General features: G+C 44.9%; 1 protein-coding gene across 1 annotated transcript in view; it reads left to right on the forward strand.

Annotated features, from left to right (window-relative positions):
• Positions 1-19,315, forward strand: part of LOC122934381 (interferon-induced, double-stranded RNA-activated protein kinase-like) — a 71,982-nt gene that overhangs the window by 43,347 nt on the left and 9,320 nt on the right. The window contains exons 12-17 of the mRNA XM_044289799.1: positions 2,504-2,547; positions 2,935-2,968; positions 3,665-3,714; positions 12,163-12,294; positions 14,001-14,126; positions 17,100-17,295. Of these exons, the coding sequence (XP_044145734.1) occupies positions 2,504-2,547; positions 2,935-2,968; positions 3,665-3,714; positions 12,163-12,294; positions 14,001-14,126; positions 17,100-17,295 (582 nt within the window). The remainder of the gene's footprint in view (positions 1-2,503; positions 2,548-2,934; positions 2,969-3,664; positions 3,715-12,162; positions 12,295-14,000; positions 14,127-17,099; positions 17,296-19,315) is intronic.

Genomic DNA, 19,315 nt, shown 5'->3' on the forward strand with positions numbered 1-19,315 from the left:
AGTTTATGGATAAATAGATTTAAGTCTTTTACCCAGATGAAATCATTAAAGCGCTGTGTCGGGACGAAGGAAAGTCCCTTACTAAGGACAGTCATCTCTACAGTGGATAGAGGACTCTGTGATAACTTAATTATTTTGGGGCCTGTTGGTCCCGTTGACTTGATCGATTCCTCAGGGGATATGAAATTCCCTGATCTAAAAAATTAGAGGAAGGACCAGAAGACTGCCTTGGGTAGCTATAAATGTAGTGGCTGTGTTGCCTGCAGTACAATACAGACCGGCAAATCGTTTTACACGATTAATCTCCAGCGTTCCTTCTCAATTAAGGATTTAATTAATTGTGACTGCCCAATGGAGTATGTAGGCAAAACAAAGAGGAAACTGCATGGACACATTGGTGAACATCTGGGGACATGGAGGTATACGTCACCATTCTGGTGACCCCAAAAGCATTAAAGCTATGGGTATTGAATTTGTCCCACACACTCTTACAACATGAAGCCCGGTAGATTTACACATTACGTACGGTGTCCCCCCTAGGTCTGAATGAACAGCTATGTTTTAGTTGTTTTATTTGACATCACCAACATAATTATATTTATCTCCTGCTTGTTCCTCAGTTTGTCTACTTCTACTGTAATATATGGCATTATTTGGAGGCCATGCCCCCTGTATTAAAATGAACAACCATGCTTTAATTGTTTCATTTTTATGAACATCTTACAATTTAGCTTTGGTTGGAGTCTGTTTTTTATATATTCCTTTGTTTCTTCTGTCCAATTGCAGTTCTGGGTCGGGGGTTCCCTTGACCAGTTTAACTTTTGTATTTGATCACCACTAAATGTCCTTTATGTTTAGCGCCGCCCTACAATTAGGACCGCGCTGTTGATGGTTGCCAGGAACATGCCCCGGTTACCTGCGAAGATTTTCAACTATGGTTGCATGTAATGAATGTTATGTTTATGACGCAATGTGTGGCCAAACGCAATGACGCGATACGCATTGGGACGCGTCATCACGTAGGAAGCGCTGTCCACCTTAAGCGCTTGTCGCGCATGCGCGGTTGCATTGGCAATGGTTCCACCGCGCTGTGCCTCAGGCCTCGTTTTGAGACCAGGATTGATTTAAATTCCAGGCGGGCTGTCGCCTCTAGGCAGACTATCCCACAGCATTGGAACGTGTCTAGGCCCACCGGATCGGGGGAGCCCTTCATGGCAAGGCTTCCCCTTACTACTGTAAGTGCCCTCCATCTTGCGGTACTTGCGCAGGCCCAGTACACTAGTGGAGCCTATATCTCGGGCTGCCACTTCCATTGAAATTGCACTGTTTATCGTTGAGGCATTTTTTCATCCTATTTACCAGCACTTATCTGTATGTGCATTGTGAAGTCAGACCATACTTGACTTATGCCCTTCTGGATTTGGATTTTGTTTCTATCCAGTTTCTGTAATGTTTCCCCTGATGAGAGTAAATTGAAACATGCATGTAGGGACTAGCTGCACTAGGGCACTTTAGGGCCAAGTAGCTTGAGGGCAAAGTTCCAGACGGGGTCGTTCTTTTTAGGACGGGTGCTCCGTGGCTAGGAAGTTGGCTCCGTGGCACCCGTACCTTAGGGCTATCTAGGGATCTAGAGCCCATCTCTCTTCCTGTCCGCTACTGGCCTTGTTTTTTTTATGGATCATACTATCAGCTGTATATTCATGAAGCCCGGAAGACTCCCATGGCATGGTAGGACTACCGGTTATTATTAGGGGCCGCCATGCACCATAATTTAGTGTCATTGAGCACTTTAATCGTTTTTTCTTCTTTATTTAATCTGTTATATTTTGAGGGACCTTTTATTAATTTGTATTGATTAAAAGTTACATTTTAATAGGGATCACCATTGATTATTTTCTTGAGTCTGTATTTCCTGGTGATTGTGTTATAGATTATCATACAGTACCCATTTATCTGAGGGCAGCTGACCATATTCATCTTCATATCACAGCAGGACCACCCTGGAGAGTAACTACAGGACACCAGATATGAATTAACCCTTTATTAGTCTAGGCTCTGGACTACTCTAAAACCACCAAGGATGCTGACATTAACCTGATAAGTACCATGAATCAACAAACATAAGCTTTAACCCCTTTATTTCCCAGACCATCAGAGATGTTGGTAATAGCTCCGTTACTAGCCTAGACCACCAGGAAAATTCGTTTTCTTCTGTAGTTCCCTAGACAACCAGAAACTATGGTATTAAAAATCTCACTACTGTAGACGTCCAATAATATGACTACTCTTTTATTACCACAAGGGTTATTTCTATTAACCCCTACACACCACCAGGGATAAAAATGCATCCAACCCTAAGGTCAAGCTAGACCAGCAATAGCAGGGTGGGGGTGACTCCAAATTCTGTTGTGTAAGGGGTCTCAGATTATGAGACTCTGACTTATTCTAGCTCAAGTTTTGCATTTCTTTTCTACAATAAAATCTTAATGTTTCTTGACTTTAGTCTCAACGCCGCTTTTCAGGCCTGACCCCTTCCAATGTTCAGAGGTGAGTTCTTAATTATTTCGGAATTTGTATGTAGCATGTACCAATGTGATGCACAGCTGACAATATATCATTTGCTTTGGCAACGCTGATAGCATTTGCTGGGCAGCAATCTGATGTGTGTTACCTATGTACATAGCTAAAACATGAACTCAAACATGATTGTGTCTTGTAAGGAATAAGCCCAAAATAAAACCCTAACCTGACAAGGCACGCACACATCTCAGAGGTCTTCATCACAAAACTTAATGGTGTATACCCCTTCACCTATATCACTGCAATCAGGAAGATGTCTTTTAGTTAGGATCTGATTTTCCTGTCTCGGCCATGTTTGCCACTCTGCCGTTTTTGTAATAATGAACATAAGTTTTGTCTTCTCTGTCCTTTCAGGCATGGAAACCAACCAACAAGTACTGATTCAGGGGTAAGGCGAAATAATTCAAATAAAAGGGATCTCTGAATATACATAAAATATAACATACAAAATGCACATACACTATTACTAATGCCAAGATCCACCTCCAGTGTTGCTATTGGCATCAGTGATCCCATGATGATCATCCATTAATTGTCATGGGTATATCTACATCCAAATCTTATCCCGCTATGCCTGCTCGCTATAAGCATAGCATGCGATCAGATTGTAAGTGTATTTCACATTTCTTGTGGTATATCATACACTTCAGATGCCATTTTTGCCAATGATTAAAGGGGTTGTTCACGTTTGGGGACCCCAGAAGCGTAGCTGGACCCGTGGTGGTGAATCATACTTAACATGATCCCTGCCGCTGAGTTCCAGCTCCATCGTTACCCCACTGGCTCTGCAGGATCTCCCTCCGTCAACATCCGGTTTGACACAAGGTCACGTGACCCAGCTTTAAATAGGATGTTGATGTGGGGAGACCCGGGACCTACAGGGCCAGTGGGGTAGCGATGGATCATGTGAGTATGATTACCACCACTGGTCTGGCCACATTCTGGGGTCTGTAGAAAAGGGTTCCCCAAAGGTGAACAACCCTTTGGGGAAGTTAAAGCAGCACAGCAGGAAAACTTACAGAAACGTGTGCAAGTGAACACAGCTTTACGTGGTTGGTAACATACTGTATTGCTTTATACCTAGGGAGGGTCATTTGAATCTTCAAGAAGTGGTGGTTTAAAAAGATCAGAAAGGTAACATTCTTATTATTTTCCATGTCGTATAATGAAGGATTTTTAGTAGAACACTAAATGGAGACAATTACAGTATACAAACAGGGTGGTACACAGATGTCATAGGGCCCCATGGCAAAACTTAGTATGGGGCTTACCTCACCCCACCCAGTATACGTGCTTCAAACACTCCCAGGCGATGCGGAATGCAAAGCGCGACTCCCCACATTTCGGATGACATTTTATGATCTTTTTATTAAGTGGAAGACAGTTTAAAAAATTGTGGAATAAAAAAAAAAAAGGTTGCCCTCCACCTCAAACACCTCAAAAATATGGTGCTCATCTTAAACACCAGATTGTATCTTGACAAGACAACCCTGATAAATGTCTTGCTTCTCATAACAGTGTATTATAAAACGGGTGTGCCTGTAACCACCACTAGGGGGAGCTCAGTACATAGGCACTTATGCAGTTACCATTGATTTTAATGAAGCTATAAATAATTTCTCTGCACTGAGCTCCTTCTAGTGGCAGCTGATGGAAAATGCAGTGACTATATCAAGAGAAGGAGTCTTAGTTCAATGCTGGTCCTCCTTCTCCTGGGCCACATAGCAGTTGCATGGTCTATCTCTATGGTAGGTGTGCCGCTGTATGCAGTGTGTAAACCTGTGTAAAACCTGCTTTTGTCTTTTAATACTAATAGACTCCTTGGGTCACAGTCTTTTAGGGGGTCAGACTCTACAGACAGAATCTTTAAGTCCTGAGTGGTATGCATGGCTGTCCTCCCAAGGATACAACAGATACAGAAAACTAGACACATAAAAATAAATTCAAGCAGCTCACCACCTTTGTTAGTCCTCGCGCACGGATTCTTAGGAGAAACAAAGTAGCTGGTCCAGCACTCGGGACCATAGATTTTTCATTTCCAAGATCTTTTTTTTTTTAAAGTTCAAAATGGCACACAGCAGACTGGTGTGGGGAGATGTCCTGCTGTGTGTCATTTTGAACTTTTAAAAAAAAAGATATGTGAAATAAAAAAATCTATGGTCCCGAGTGCTGGACCCGCTACTTTGCTTCTACAGAAAATTAGAATCTTTCACCCAGTACTGTCATCCAAGGAGCTGATCGTCACTGGTTAGCGTTTCGAGAAACAATTTGAGATCATACTGATCTTTCCCAAGTGCATTTGACATAATGCAGCATGGATACAGACATACAGTTTTAAAAGAGAAATTAGTGGAAAGTCAAAGGTCACAAGATGTCATAGAACATATACTAGTCTAAAAAAGAGAAATGATATGATTGTCATATATGCACAAGTGGGCTGGACGTGTCTCAAAGGTGAGGGTGAAAACGTTGGCAAACTGGTTTGAAATTCCCTTCAACCTTCTACATTAGGTTTTATAAAACCTAAAATCCAAGGAAGACTTTCAGGTTCATGTGCTTTACTATTAACTGCAGGTATAATAAAAGGAGTCTTCTAAATTCATGGCCTTTTCTCAAGGTAGGTCATTAATATCTGATCTGTGTAGGTCTTACTTCTGGCATCCCGCCTATTGTGGCCTCTTCACAGCTTACCAAGCAGAGCGCCATCCAATGTATAACAGCTGTGCTTGCTTATTGCAGCTCAGGGCCATTCATGTGAAAGGGACTGAGCTGCTCCATGTGACCAATGAACATGACATCAGTTGCCTAGGAGGAGACTGTGGAACTCACTGAAGGACTGCGACCTCCAAGAGCTGATTGGCGGGGGTTCTGGGAGTCGGACCCCTAATCAAATATTGATGAGTCTGACCTATCCTAAGGATAGGTCATCAGTATAGAAGACTCAACATACCCCTTTATTTTACATAGCATGATGGAAGGGATATATAAAATACTAGCAGAAGGACCCGGCTTCACACGGGTATATTTCATCTATTTCGTTTAGTGTTTGTGTGCGTCATTAAAAGATATCGACAGTATCCCCCATAACAGTGACCTCTACAGTACCCCACCCCCTTGACAGTAAACGCCACAGCCCCTCACCCCTTAACACTGACCACTCAGTGTCCCGCCTCATTAAAATGGGACATCCACAGCAGCCCATCCCCTTAACTTTGACCTTCACAGCAGCCTGCCCCTTTAACAGTGAGTTTCACAGCACCCCACTCCCTTGACATTGACCTCCTAAGGGGCCCGTCCCCTTAACAGTGACCTATACAGCACGCCGCTCCATAACACTGACCTCAATAGGGGACCTTCCCCTTATCTGTGACCTCCACTTTTCCCTGCCCCCTTAACAGAGACCTCCAAAGCACCCTTCCTTTTAGCAGTGACTGGCACAGTACCCCATTCCCTTTACAGTGACCTCCAGAGTACCCCGCTCATAGTACCCTTCTGACTTAACAGTGACCTTCACAGCAACTGCCCCTTTAATAGTGGCCCCTGCTCCCTTAACAGTGACATCAACAGTGCCTGCCCTTTTGACAGTGACCCCCCCACAGCAGCCTGCCCCCTTAACAGTAACATCCACGGTGAACGACCCTTTAACAGTGACCTCCACAGTGCCTGCCCCTTAAACAGTGACCTCCACAGCAACTGCTCCTTTAATAGTGCCCCTGCCCCCTTAACAGTGACCTTCACAGTGCCCGCCCCTTTAAGGCTAGGGCTACATGATGACATGTGTCACACGACATTTAGTCGTACCAATGTGGCGCAACAATTTTTATAATGATAGGCTATGGTGTCGCACTGTGACATGCTGCGACTGCAACACGATAGTCGCAAAAAATCCATCCAAGATGGATGCATGTAGCAGTGTAGTTGTGCCCTATGTGTCATGCGACTTATTTTCGTTGTGTAGCCCTTGCCTAAAGCTGACCTACAGCAGTGAAGAAAAATGGCTGAGTTGTTATGGAAACCTGGAGTAAAACTGTGTGTATGTGAAGACTAAGAGCCTGCAAGCTTCTATTGGCTGATAAGGGACATGTGACCGTGTGTATGGCAGTAGGCATTTGAAGAGAAAGACTTGCAGGCTTGTATTGGCTAATGCAGGTGATTTTTTGGGAATATCTCAGGAACATTACGTTCTAGAAAGCTGAGACTCGGTCTAAAACCTTCCCGGGCAACTGATGTACCTGTGTGCCAAATTTGGTGAAGATCAGTTTAGTCATTTGGTCGCGCATAAAGAACAGACAGACAGTCAGACAGACAGACAGACAGACACTAATTTTTATGTATATAAGAGACTAGCAGAAGGACCCAGCTTTGCACGGGTATATTTAATCTATTTCATTTCATGTTTACGTGTGTCGTAAAAAGATATCAGCAATATCCCCTATAACAGTGACCTCTACAGTACCCGGCCCTTTAACAGTGATCTCCACAGTGCCCGTCCCTTTAACAGTGATCTCCACAGTGCCCGCCCCTTTAACAGTGACCTCCACAGTGCCCGTCCCTTTAACATTGACCTCCACAGTACCTGCCCCTTTAACAGTGACTTTCACAGTGCCTGCCCCTTTAACATTGACCACCCCTTTAACAGTGACCATCATAGTGGCCACCCCTTTAACAGTGACCTCCACAGTACCCGCCCCCTTAACAGTGACCTCCACAGCAGCCTGCCCCCTTATCAGTGACCTCCACAGTGAACGCTCCTTTAACAGTGACCTCCACAGTGCCTGCCCCTTTAACAGTGACCTCCACAGCAGCTGCCCTTTTAATAGTGGCCCCTGCCCCTTTTACAGTATCCTCCTCAGCGCCCACCCCTTTAACAGTGACCTCCACAGCAGCCTGCCCCTTAACAGTAACATCCACAGTGAAAGCCCCTTTGACAGTGACCTCCACAGTGAACTCCCCTTTAACAGTGACCTCCACAGCAGCCTGCCCCTTAACAGTAACATCCACAGTGAAAGCCCCTTTGACAGTGACCTCCACAGTGAACTCCCCTTTAACAGTGACCTCCACAGTGCCTGCCCCTTTAACAGTGACCTTCATAGCAGCTGCCCTTTTAAAAGAGGCCTCTGCCCCCTTTACAGTGTCCTCCTCAGCGCCCGCCCCTTTAACAGTGACCTCCACAGCAGCCTGCCCCCTTAACAGTGACGTCCACAGTGCCTGCCCCTTTAACATTGACCTCCACAGCAGATGCCCTTTTAATAGTGCCCCTGCCCCCTTAACAGTGACCTCCACAGTGCCTGCCCCTTTAACATTGACCTCCACAGCAGATGCCCTTTTAATAGTGGCCCCTGCCCCTTTTACAGTGTCCTCCTCAGCGCCCACCCCTTTGACAGTGACCTCCACAGTAAACTCCCCTTTAACAGTGAACTTCACAGTGAACGCTCCTTTAACAGTGACCTCCACAGCAGCTGCCCTTTTAATATTGGCCCCTGCCCCTTTTACAGTGTCCTCCTCAGTGCCCACCCCTTTAACAGTGACCTCCACAGCAGCCTGCTCCCTTAACAGTAACATCCACGGTAAACGCCCCTTTGACAGTGACCTCCACAGTGCTCGCCCCTTTAACAGTGACCTCCACAGCGGCCTGCCCCCTTAACAGTGACCTTCACAGTGAAATCCCTTTAACAGTGAACTCCACAGTGCCCGCCCCTTTAACAGTGACCTTCATAGCAGCTCACCTTTAATAGTGCCCCTGCCCCCTTAACAGTGACCTCCACAGTGCCCATCCCCTTTAACATTGACCTCCACAGTGGCCTGCTTCCTTAACAATAACATCCACAGTGAACGCCCCTTTAACAGTGACCTCCACAGCGCCCTGCCTCTTTAAGGCTAGAGCTATATGATGACATCGCGCAAAATTTATTCGCAACAATTTTTATAATGATAGGCTATGGTTTTGCGCTGCGACTGCGACATGACAGACAGACGTCGGGACAGACAGAAACTCTTTTTTTTATATATGAGAGATTTAAATTATATAAAATAGTAATTAATATGGATGAGGCAGGTGCACAAAAACATACTGCTACACAGCTTTCCCAGGGGATGGGCATGGAGTAATAAATAGCTGATGCAATTTGATAGAACATAGAATTCCTAAAATCAGAAAAGGCCACAGAGGAAATGTGTTACTGATATGATTAGAGGGTAATATTGGCGGAGGGACTTTTCTTCAAAGTGCATACATTGCACCAATTATCTGATTATATTACGATGGCATATCAAACTGGTGTAAAGTAGAACTTGCATAGTTGCCCATAGCAACCAATCAAATTCCTCCTTTCATATTCTAAACGAGCTGTCTAAAATGAAAGGTGGAATCTGATTGGTTGCTATGGGCAACTAAGCCAGTTCTACTTTACACCAGTTTGATAAATGACCCCCCTGTTTCCAATGTGTATACAGACACGAGAAGTGCCGCAATTAGTTTTGACCTAATATATTGTATGAACGTGGTAGTTTGGAGAAATGTCCAGTAGATGTCAGCAGAGTACAATAGAACACTTTAATCTAATATATAAAGCGGAGTGTATGTGTGTGTATGTGTTTATGTCCGCTAAATGAATCCACACCGTCGCATTTACAGTCACAAAATTTGGCACACAGGTACATCAGGTGTCCGGGAAGGTGTTAGATCGGGTGTCAGGACTCTAGCACGTACCGTTCCCGAGATATTCCCAAAAATGCATTAGCCAATAGAAGCCTGTCATACACACAGTCACATGTCCCTTATCAGCCAATAGAAACTCGCAGGCTCTTAGTCTCCACATACACACAGTTTTACACCAGGTTTCCATAACAACCCATGCATTTTTCTTCACTGCTGTAGGTCAGCTTTGAAAGGGGCAAGGCGCTGTGGATAACACTGTTAAGGGAGTGGAGTGCTGTGCATATCACAGTTAAGGGGGAAGTAGGGTAGCCATTAAGGCCACCCTCAAAAGATAGACTTAAAAACCCCACCCCCCAGGGCCAGCTAAGCTACACCCCCTAACGATTAGGTCATGCCCCCTCCCACTCTGCAGCCGATGGGGATTGAAAAAATGAAGGTAAAAACCAACTTCTGTCAGCTGCACAGGTGGGAGGAAGAGTGACTTTCTCCCTGCAGCTCACGCTCAGACAGCACAGTGCTGCTGTCTGAGAGTGAGCTGTTCAAAAGAACATCCCTGTGTCTGTCCAGGCCCTGCGTCTGAAAGCCCGACTGTCCGGCCTAAAACCAGACCTCTGGCCACCCTAGGGGCAGGCTGCTGTGGAGGTCACAGTTAAGGGGACGGTCCACTATGGAGGTCAGTGTTAAGGGGCAGATTGCTGTAGAGGCCACTGTTAAAGGGAATCTGTCACTTAGTTTGAGCATATTCAACTGTTACCATTGCAATATTCAATAAACTACCGTACCTTCATTCCAGCAAGGGTCTTCTTTCTTTTATTCATGTTGTCATTTAGATCAAAAAGCTATTTTTCAGATATGCTAATGAACCTTCAAGGAGCCCAGAGGGGCGCTCTGATTACGTCACTGGGCTCTGCGCATGCCCAGTGACACTATTGAGGCTGTTGCCCTCAGGAGCCATAGGATCGGACATGCGCAGGCAGTTGGCGATACTGCGGGTGCACGAGAGTTGATGGGCAAGAAAGTATGAAGCACGGTTCGTCTGTTGAATAAATTATATGACGTAGCGGAGGGGGCAGCGCCGTTCAGTCCGGCTGTGGGAGGAAATTTATTTATGAGGAGGCGTGCTGGGCTTGAAATAAAGGCCGGCTGGGCACTGCAGGGGGGGGGGCGTTACTGGGAATAACGCCCCTCTGGGCACCTTGAAGGTTCATTAGCATATCTGAAAAATCTTTTATCTAAATGACAACATGAATAAAAGAAAGAAGACCCATGCTGGAATGAAGGTACTTTATTGAACATTGCAATGTTAACAGTTTAATATGCTCAAACTAGGTGACAGATTCCCTTTAAGGGGGCGGGGTGTTGTGGAAATCACTGTTAGGGAGATGGGGTACTGCAGAGGTCACTGTTAAAGGGGAGGGCGCTGTGGATGTTACTGTTAAGGAGGCAGGCCGCTGTGCAGGTCACTGTTAAAGGGGTGGGTACTGAGGAGGTCACTGTTAAAGGGGCAGTGGAGTACTGTGAAGTCACTGTGAAGGCAGCGGGGAACTGTGAGGTCACTGTTAATGGAGCGGGGTACTGTGCAGGGCCGTCTTTACCAAGGGGCAAAAGGGGCAGCTGCCCTGGGCCCAGTTGCTCCTGGGGGGCCCAAGGCAGCTGCCTCTTGAGCCCTGCTAGCTACTGCCCCGGGTGTTGGGTTGGGGTGGGGTGGCCTGTATACTGTGTGGGGGCCTGTATACTGTGTGGTGGGCTGTATACTGTGGGGGGCCTGTATAGTGTGGGGGGGGGGGGGCGTGCTATACTGCTGTACTGTATAGTGTGGGGGGCTGTATCGTGTATAGTTTGGGGTGCTGTATACAGTGAGGTGTTGTATACCGTGAGGTGCTGTATACTGTGGGCTGCTATACTGCTCTACTATATACTGTGGGTTGCTGTATACTATAGGGTGCTATACTGCATACTGTGTGGTGCTGTATACTATAGGGTGCTATACTGCATACTGCGGGGTGCTGGGGTGCACTGTAACGCTAGGGTGAGCCGAGCCCTGGTCTCCTTCCTGCAGAGCGGTGCCCACTTCCAGCCCAGAACACTGATCCTGAGCCGCTGGAGTCTTCAGAACTGGAAGTATTTACAGTCATTCACTGGACTCTACCAGATGTGTGGATTTTTTGTGTGTGTGTTGTGGTGGAGGGCGTGATTGCCTGCTAAGGTGTGGGAAGGCGGGATCCAGGGGGCCCAAGTAAATTTTTGCCCAGGGTCCAATCAATATTAAAGACGGCCCTGGTACTGTGGCAGTCACTGTTAAAGGGGCAGTCACTGTTGAGGTCTCTGTTAAGGGGGCTGGGAATGGTGGAGGTCACAGTTAACGGGACTGTAGCCTATGGTCAGTGTTAAGGGGTGGGGGCTGTAGAGGTCACTGTTAAGGGGGCGATCCCCTGTAGAGGTCACTGTCAAGGGGGTGTGGTGCTGTGTAACTCACTGTTAAAGGGATAGGCTGCTGTGAAGGTCAAATTTTAGGGAGTGAGCTGCTGCGGAGGTCCCAATTTAAGGAGTTGTGGCACTGTGGGGGGGGGGGGGTCAGTGTTAAGGGGTGGGGGGCTGTGGAGGTCACTGTTAAGGGACAGGGTACTGTAGAGGTCACTGTTATAGTTGATACTGTCGATATCTTTTAACAACACACAAACAATAAATGAAATAGATGAAATATACCCGTGCGCTGCCAGTGCTGGAAACTATACAGTGGATGGAGGGCTCTGTCATTGTACTGCCACCACTCATTTTAATGGGAGCTGAGCTACAGTACCTCGGCACAGAGTGGATGGAAGTCCCAGAAAACACCTTTAATTTGATTTTGGCAAAGAGCTGACCAGTACGTTTAACTGTACAAATATAAGTCCATTGTAACCAAGAAGTATTTGTTGTTTAAGTCTTGTGGATCCAATGGAAGCTTTTGACAGCATCACAAAACTTGATAAAGGAGCGTTTGGACAAGTGGTAAAAGCCAGGAAACTCATCGAAGAGAAATTCTATGCTGTGAAAATAGTACAAGTGCGGGACAAGTAAGTATCATGCAGTATTAAAAAGATCAAGTTAGTGTCTATTCACACATCCATAGCATGTTTTGCGGATCCACAAAACACAGACACTGGCAATGTGCGTTCCGCACATCGCCGGCAGTAATAGAATATGCCTATTCTTGTCCGCAATATCGGACAAGAATAGGGCATGTTCTATTTTTTTCTGGATCGGGGCCGCACATCATGCAAAATGCGGAACGGAATTGCGGATGTGTGAATGGAGCCTTATAGCCTTGTATAAAAATATGAATAGTCTAATAAGTGATACAGTGAAAGCTCACTCAAGAACTACCACTTTGACCACCCCTTTATCCAGATTTCTTGTCACAGTTCCAGTATAATACTGGTCATCTTCTATGAGATGCCCACACCACCAGTGGTCCCTCTAAGCCTTGGCAGCTGCTGAGCGGGGTTGGCTCAGAGCTTGGCACAGCGCCATCAAAGGTGGGCGATAGGAAAACCTAAGATAATTGTCACGTCAGAGAGTATACAGTGTAACCCCTGCACCATCCTGTACAATATATTATAATCCCTGCACCATGCTGTGTAATATACAGTATAATCCATACACCATGCCGTACAATATACAGCATAACCCCACAGTGTAGGTGTTATACTGTATATTGAATGGCATGGTGCAGGGATTTTAATGTATATTATACAGCATGGTGCAGGGATTATAATGTATATTATACAGCATGTTAGAGGGATTAGAATGTATATTATATAGCATGGTACAGGGATTATAATGTATATTATACAGCATGGTGCAGGGATTAGAATGTATACTGTACAGTAAATGTATGGAGGTTACACCATGCCGGACAATATAACCCCTGCGCCATGCTGTACAATATACAGTATAACCCCTACACAGTGTAGAGGTATACAGTATATTGTGTGGCACAGTGTAGCAGTATACAGTATATTGTGTGGCACAGTGTAGGCCATATGTGTATAAAATAAACATATTCCACATTAAAACTTACAATTACTTGGCTTGGCCCTTGGGGATCTCGGACACCACTTAAACACTTTGGCTGGGGAGGTAGGTCTAAGAAGATGCCGTCCCCTCCTCTTTTCCCCTCTTTTGCCGCGCTGCACATGTTCTCCTCTTCCAGTAACAGCAGCACATGAGGAAGGAGGCGGGGGCATCTTGAAACTAGTTGATTTGTTAGAATTCGCTCATCAATTAAACATACAGAAGTTTTTTGTTTGTTTTTTATTCTTTATTCTAGCCGTACATGTGAAGAAATCTATGCTTACATGCTCCCTGCCACTCTGTTATGCCTCCATGACTCCAGGGCTGTCTTCAGTGGTCGTCCAGTCCCCATCTGTCAATTTCCTACACGGATAGGGTTACATGCGCTGCTGCAGCCAGTGAATGGCTTCAGCTGTGACGTGTCCCAAGTGGCACATCACTGCTGGGTCACAAGTCACCGATGTTGTTGGGAATGGGAATGTGAACACATCCATTCAGGAAGTTAACAGACAGGGATTAGAAATGCAGTGAAGAGCCAAAGGAGCCATGGAGCTAGAATTGAGCAGTGGGGAGCAGGGCAGTATAGATTTCTTCATAGGTACTACTGATTGTAGGAGAATTTTTAAAAATTATTTAAACCCCATTTAACATTTCTGTTAAGCAGTAATGATTATTGCCATCACGATACCCATTTATTTTTATCTAGTAAAGTTCTAAGTGAAGTAAAAGCCTTAGCCAGCCTTGAGCATCAACACATTGTCCGTTATTACAATGCCTGGTTGGGCTCCTCGACTGAATTTCCTGACAGCAGTGAGAGCATGAGTACTTCAAGGTAATAATGTGGTTAAGAAAATTGTCTGGTTTTGTTTTGTTTTCCTAAAAAAGTTTATTTTTACTTACTGTACTTAAACACTATGAACTTCAAGCAGTAAACACCAGGGCTACACTAAGACAAACGTTTGTTGCTCGACGAAGCATCAGTAGGAATCCATGCAGTTGCAGTTTGTGCTAGTACCTCACAGCGACACATGGTTTCCTGAGATTTGCACTAAAATCTCTTGATTTTGCATGATTTTCAAACAATTTGCAGATGACAAGTATTTGGCATGGAGCCCTAGTCTCAATGTATCTGCAGCAGAAGAGCAATGCATTTTAATGCAAGATGTTCAACTTTTATCACGTAATGACTTCATTTTCAAATGAAGGAAAAAAGGAAGGAAAAAATTTCCACCTTTTAGATATTGGTGATCCACTGAATTGGTGGGGGTCTGACAACCGGCACCACCACCAAATGGCTGTGTGCAGCAGCTGCTGCTGGCATCAGAAACATAAGGGTATGGCCACATGTTCAGGTTTCTTGACACAGGTTTGGAAGCAAAACCAGGACAGAATTCAAAAAAGAGATAAAGTTGTATCTGTCCTTTATTGTAACGGGGTGCCGAAGGCGCACTCGGTCTCCCATCAGCCGCAGACCTGCTGCTCAGCTTCGGGAGCGAGGATCTGTGTTTGACCTCATTCCCAGGGCGGCTTTGCTAGCTGGGAGGCTCCCTGCTCCTAGGTCTGCCTAGAGCGCCGAGCTGATCACTCGGTGCTCGACTGGTCGGTCTGTCGGTCATGTGACGCTGGCCACGTCACATGACCCTCACTCCCCACTATAAATACAGGCACCCTGCTGGCCACAGGTTTTCTGTTAATTCTAGGTTCCTGGCTATTTGTTGGACTACTGAATGCTCACCTGATCCTGTTCCCTGATGATCCTTTGCCTGCTCCTCCTGTACTGCGCATCCATCCGGGTATTGTGACCTCGGCTCCCACCTGACTAATCTTTGCGGACTCCTCTGGTACTTCTCTACTCTCCTGGTATTTGACCCCGGCTTCTCCTGACCATTCTTTGCTTAACCCTTTGTACTGCGTAGCTCTCTTGGTTCTGACCCGGTCCGTTCACGTTCCGTATTTTGTCTTGTCTGTCTTCCCTGCACATATCCTAAGTAAGGGACTGTCGTCCAGTTGTCCCCTGTCATCAGAACTCGTGAGGCAAGTAGGCAGGGCCAGGGGTGAGGGTGGAGCACAGTAGTTACTATCCTTCCCCCTGTGTGTGTGTGGACGTGACCGTTACATTTATATTTTCCTTTTATGATCCATGGCTGATTTTGGCTTCCAGGACTGCATTAATAAACCTGAACATGTAGCCGTACCCTGATAGTAGACAGAGCTGGAAGTAGCATATTCTGTCTACTGTGTGATAGCTGTGCTGGGGCAGCTCCTATACACTCGAACGTTCCCATTTGCTTTTTTTGCATACAATTTTAGATCACTTTTTTTATTTTTTCCAAAGTGACCAAAAATGTTTTCCATTATGATGGTCACTGTGTGGGATAAATACACTCTTCTAAATTGAAATTTCAACACCAAGAAGGACAAGCCATAAAGTTGTGCAAAATGAGGAAGTTGCAGGTGTCACTAAGATCTGCAGATCATCAAACTTTCAAGTATTTAGCTCCAATCTGTCATATGGGAGGGGCACAAAAGCCAGATTGAAAGCAAAGTTTTTTTTTAGCTACATGAAACCTTAAAAAGAAGGCATCTGCATAACATTTGGCTACATGCCAGATGTCCAGCTACAGGTGTTCCACTGACCTCATACCACCACTCTCAAAAGCTATCATGGGGCACCGCAAGATGACAATGGAGACTAGATTGAGGTCTAACCTCTTTAGCGATGAGTCCTGCTTTTGTCTTGATGCAATGATAGCCAGAGATTGGTCTGGAGACCATGTGGGCAACACCTCGAAGAGGGCTTCGCAAAGGGTCCATCACACCGGTCCAACTCTCAGGAATATGGGGTGAGGGGGCATATTGTACGATAGCTGGACTCCTCTCGTCTTCATTTCAGGTACACTAACAGCTTGGTAGTGGAAAAGTGGTATGGCCCAGAAGCCATTTTTTAACAGGACAATGCCGGTCCGCATGTTGCTTATGCTACTGTGAGCAGCCTGTGTGGCCTAAATGTGCTAGCATGTCCGGCAGCATCTCCAGACTTGTCTTCCATTGAGCACATCTTAGATGTAATTTGTCGGCAATTGCAAAGAGAGCTGCCAGCAGTGGATCTTGATGATTTGCGTGCCCAAATGCATTCAGCGTGGCAGAACAATCCTCAGACAAGCATTAATAAGCTCACTGGTAGCATATCAAGGCATGTAAAAGTGTATTTCTGTGTGGCACTCATACTTGATACTGACTAAATAAAGATGTTTTGAATATTTTGTCTCCAATTTTTATAATTTGCATATCATTAACATGTCTATTAATTCTGTGATTTCCATAATTCCACGACTTTTCCTTCTTGGTGTTGCAATTTCAATGTTAAATGTGCTTTCATATTTTAATAGTTTGGGCATTTTTGGACGCAGTGATACCAAATACTGTATATTTACTTTTCTATGGTTTATCTTTATATGTAAAATTGGGAGTAAATAGAATTTTTAACACTTTTGTTTTGGTGGTTTTTGGACAATTTTTGGTGCAATTTTGTGAAGAAAGGAATAATCCATTGTATCTCGTCCACTGAAGGGCATGGTTTCATGGTAAAGGGGTGTGGTTTAAGATACATTTCGTTCCAAAAGTCTGACACAAAGTTTGGTCTTAAAGTAAGCCAAAGGTGCGCTAGAGTTGTCATCCAGCATCAAAATCTGGTGCATTGTAAAACTGTCAAGTTTGCACTCTATTAGGATTAGCAAATCTGCACACAAACACATTTACATCTACAATACAACCTCTACAAACTTTTGCTTTTGGTGTGTTGCAGTGACTTTAGTAGAAGAACCGGGACTTGCCTTTATATTCAAATGGAACTGTGTGAAAATGGGAGCTTAAAAAAATGGATTAAGGAGAGGAACTTGAAGAACAAAGTTAAAAAGTTAGAGATTTTTCCCATTTTTCGTCAGGTAGTCGAAGGAGTAAAATACATCCATTCCCAAAAATTTATCCACAGGGACTTGAAGGTGAGTTTAATTTATACAACATATCCAAATGATGTTTGTAAGACTAAAATATGTGTTTTTCATACCCATTTTGTTGATTCTAAAAAATGTAAGCAGGATGAGAAATTGAGATGTCGCTTCTTTTAGGCTAGGGCTACACTGCGACATGTGTCGAGCGACAATTAGTCGCGCGACACATAGGGTACAACTACACTACAACATGTGTTGCACGACAAGGATGTCGCTCAAAAGTCGCGCGACAATTTTTATAATCACAGTCCTTATAAAGATTGTCGCCTGACTTTTGAGCGACAAGAAGTGGCGCGACAACTGTCCCAGTGTAGCCCTAGCCTTTAGGCTACTTTCACATCTGCAGCATGCAATCTGGCCACCTAATCTGGCAGAAAATGCTGGGAATTGGCCAGGTTACTAACAGAAGCGTGCATCGATTTGTGTCCAGCCGATTCTTAGCTTTTTTTTCGTGATGCGACTGGATCTCCGCCGGACCCCCTTGTACTAAATGGGGCTGGTAGGCACTTCATTTGCATCCGACAGGCTGTTCTCTTCCGGAAAAGCCAGCAGGAATACATGCTGCCCATGGGAAAGTAGCCTTACTTCAACCTTTTTGATATTTAGAATGTGTCTCCATGGTAAAAGTCAATAAACAAGCCTTGCTATCCTACCAAATGTACGTTAGTGTAAAGACTCAGGCTACACAGGGTTTGTTTGTTGTCTGTTATTAGGGAGATCCGTAGGTCTGGATAGGGGCTTTAGAAAGAAAATATCTGACCCAAAAGGACTTGGCCATTTTCAGAGCCCCTAAACCCGTTTGCCACTGATCAGAGACGTCTATATTTGGACGTATCTATCTACAACACTAGTAATAAAGTGACATTAAAATATGACACGTCAAATGATTTTGGTGGCTATCTCCTTGAATATTTATTATCCTAGGGGAAGAAGCTATATTTTATTATATATAAATAATAATAATAATAACAACAATAAATAATATAGATAATAGAAATATAGAATTTTTTTCTTCAGCCAGTTTGGGCTAATAAAGGGTGACCTTTTGGTTGATCTTAATCCATAGCTTTTGAAAGCTCCTTTAATGTTAAATGTAATGTAAGGGCTGGAGAGTGCCTACTGCTATCGTGTATAGTACGGAGACACACAGGACCAACATCAGGTGTCATGGTCTGGGGTGTCATTAGCTACCATGCCTGTTCCTGTCTGGTATTTGTGGAGGGAACATTGAACAGCCTTTTTGGTATGTCCTACTGCCTTATTTGACTCAGGAGTTGGTGCTCCAACGCTCACCCACGCAACATGCTCTTCAGAGTATATAGCATTTCCTCTGGCCATTTGTTCACCAGATCTCTCCCCCATCGAGAATGTCTGGGACTTGCTGAGTCAACGGATCTCCCATGCACAGTGGTCAACAACCACCTTGGCTGAACTACAGGTCCGAGTTGTAAGAGCTTGGAATGACATACCACAGATTGGTGCACATGCACACATTCAGGATTCATGTGCAGAGAATCCGCATTGAAACCCACAAGGGGGGCAGCAAAATTAGCTTTTGCCTAGGGTGGCAAAAATCCTTGCACCAGTCCTGGCTCAAAATGAGTACAATGCCATAATTTAAAAATAAAATGCCCCTAAAGGTGTACATAGCCTTTAACGATAGAGAAAGTATACCTTTATTCTTTGTCTGAATGAAGCTTTCCATTTACTTGCAAGGGTAAAACGGGGGTGCAGATTAACAGAAAATGTTCAAAGGGAGTCTGTCAGCTCCATATGGCCATATACAGCGCTTACATGGCTCTGTAGCACACCTATACAGGATTGTAACAGTACCTTTGTTCTTCTCTTTAGACTTGCACCAGCAGGAAAACAAAGTTTAATTCATATGCAAATGAGCACTCGCAAGTGCCCAGGGGCGGCGTTCAGTGTGTAGGTGCCCAGGCTGCTCTGCCTGCTTCTCACTTTACTCCTCCCCAGCCTCTGCCTTTGCCCGCCCTATAAGTCTCTTGCC

This window comes from Bufo gargarizans, chromosome 4, assembly GCF_014858855.1.
Source record: "Bufo gargarizans isolate SCDJY-AF-19 chromosome 4, ASM1485885v1, whole genome shotgun sequence".
Lineage (NCBI taxonomy): Eukaryota > Metazoa > Chordata > Amphibia > Anura > Bufonidae > Bufo > Bufo gargarizans.